Source organism: Otolemur garnettii, unplaced genomic scaffold (assembly GCF_000181295.1).
Source record: "Otolemur garnettii isolate 467f Iridium unplaced genomic scaffold, OtoGar3 scaffold00125, whole genome shotgun sequence".
NCBI classification, from domain to species: Eukaryota; Metazoa; Chordata; class Mammalia; order Primates; family Galagidae; genus Otolemur; species Otolemur garnettii.
In genome coordinates, this window is record NW_003852520.1 from 6,184,343 (window position 1) to 6,186,273 (window position 1,931).

Consider the following 1,931-nt stretch of genomic DNA (forward strand, 5'->3'; position numbering starts at 1 on the left):
AATAAAAATACCAGTAGACCTGGTATAATTTTGTAAGCCAGACAATGCTTGCTAAGTTACACATCTTTAGAACACTCATTAAAAGATTCAAAACATAATCTAAATTGTTGGGCAAGAATCCAAGAACAACTACAGAGCTGAAGAAATCATAGACTAGAGAATATTTAATATAAAGTCTGTTTTCAATATCCACTTTATGATACTACATACCGCATTGTGGAGCTTTCTGCCTCCATACTACACAGAACAATTATAGTTGTTTAGTCTCTTTGAAAATCTTCCCCTTAGGACAGGGGTTCTCAACCTTCCTAATGCTGCAACCCTTTAATACAGTTCCTGTGGGTCACGACCCACAGGTTGAGAACGTCTGCCTTAGGGTCTCTCCAATAAGCAATTCTCCCTCTGTGGGTGAGAATTAATTGGTGCTATTGCTCCTAGGGATAATCACATTATCAATGGGCATTCTAGAGGCTTCAAAGCCAAGGAAGCCCAAAGGAATGCATCTATACCAATGATCACTCAGTCACCTTGCAATCACTAGGTAGCTTACTCTGCTTTGTAAAAAGCTAAATTTATTTCTAGTTCTAATCCTTGGCTACCTCATGAACTTTGAAGTCTTACAAACATCTAAAAATAGTGAAATCTCTGAGCAAATACAGACTCTAGTCAATGTGAAATTATTACCAGCTGCTATAAAAAGCCCAGTTGCCACCATGCCATAAACAGACTCAGATGGAAGAAAATAAGAAAATAAACTAGGACCAAGAGAACTATGACAGGCTGACAGCAAAAGGAAGAAACAATCTAGATCCAGGGTCAAGGAATGGAAAGTGGTAAAACAAGGCAAACGAGCACAACCACCAAGGGAACCTAAAGACTAAGGTTAAATGTGCCTGAGACTGAGGACTACTATATTTTTCCAGCTCACAATCCAAAGATTACCTTCTCTGGTTATGCTCCCAGCATCTGCAATGTAGCAATATGCCAAACCTGAAAGTTTGTGAAATTTCAGCCTTAACAAATAGCCTGCAGTCTTCTAGGAGGCTGCTTATCGAGTGAACAGGAGCACCAGCTCGCAGTGTTGGGTATGGGGAAACAAATCCACAGGTACAGCTTGTCTCAGGACAAAAGGCTTGCCTTGGAGCTTCTTAGCAGAGTTTGGAGGACAGCATAGCCTGTAGAATTAGATCATAAAGTCAGTTCCCCCCCTAAAAAAAGGAGAAACTTCAATAACACAATTGCTTAAAATTTAAGCCCTTCCTCTGTGTTCCCACAGCCCCCTGTGTTTCTCTTTTATGGAACATTTATCATACTTATATAAGTGTTTTTCTTTTTATTTTATTTTGAAACAGAGTCTCACTCTGTTCCCCAGGCTAGAGTGCATGGCATCAGCCCAGCTCACAGCACTCTCAAACTACTGGGTTCAAGTGATCCTTCTACCTCAGTGTCCTGAGTAGCTGGGACTACAAGTGTCCACCACAGCATCTGCGTCATTTTCCTATTTTTAGTAAAGAAGGGGTTTCACTCTTTCCCAGGCCGGTCTCAAACTGCTGAGCTCAAGTGATCCCCGCACCTTGGCCTCACATAGTGCTAGAATTATAGGAGTGAGCCACCATGCCCAGCCATAACTGTTTTTCTTAACCATTTTACTCACTGAGTATAATATTTCTGAGGTTAGAAATTAGGCAAAAACTGCTTATTCATCTCTCTGTTCCCACTATATGACACAGAATAGGGGTTCAATATATATCTGGTGAATGAAGAGTATGCCCAGGTCATATATTTTTCTCTATGATTTGCACACAGGTTATTACTAAATATTTGTTTCATTTACTCTATTAAAAATTCTCAAAGTAGATTACTTTTTTCCCCTTATTTCTTTTTTTTTTTTTTTTGAGACAGAGCCTCAAGCTGTCCCCCTGGGTAGAGTG

At 39.9% G+C, this 1,931-nt stretch overlaps 1 protein-coding gene across 2 annotated transcripts in view; it reads right to left on the bottom strand.

Moving 5' to 3' along the window:
• Positions 1-369: 369 nt before the first annotated feature.
• Positions 370-1,931, bottom strand: part of LOC100949056 (tRNA (uracil(54)-C(5))-methyltransferase homolog) — a 15,168-nt gene continuing 13,606 nt past the window's right edge. For both annotated transcript variants that reach the window (XM_003797853.3, XM_023517934.1), the window contains one exon: positions 370-1,175. In XM_003797853.3, coding sequence (XP_003797901.2) covers positions 1,049-1,175 — 127 coding nt within the window. In that variant the 3' untranslated portion in view covers positions 370-1,048. The remainder of the gene's footprint in view (positions 1,176-1,931) is intronic.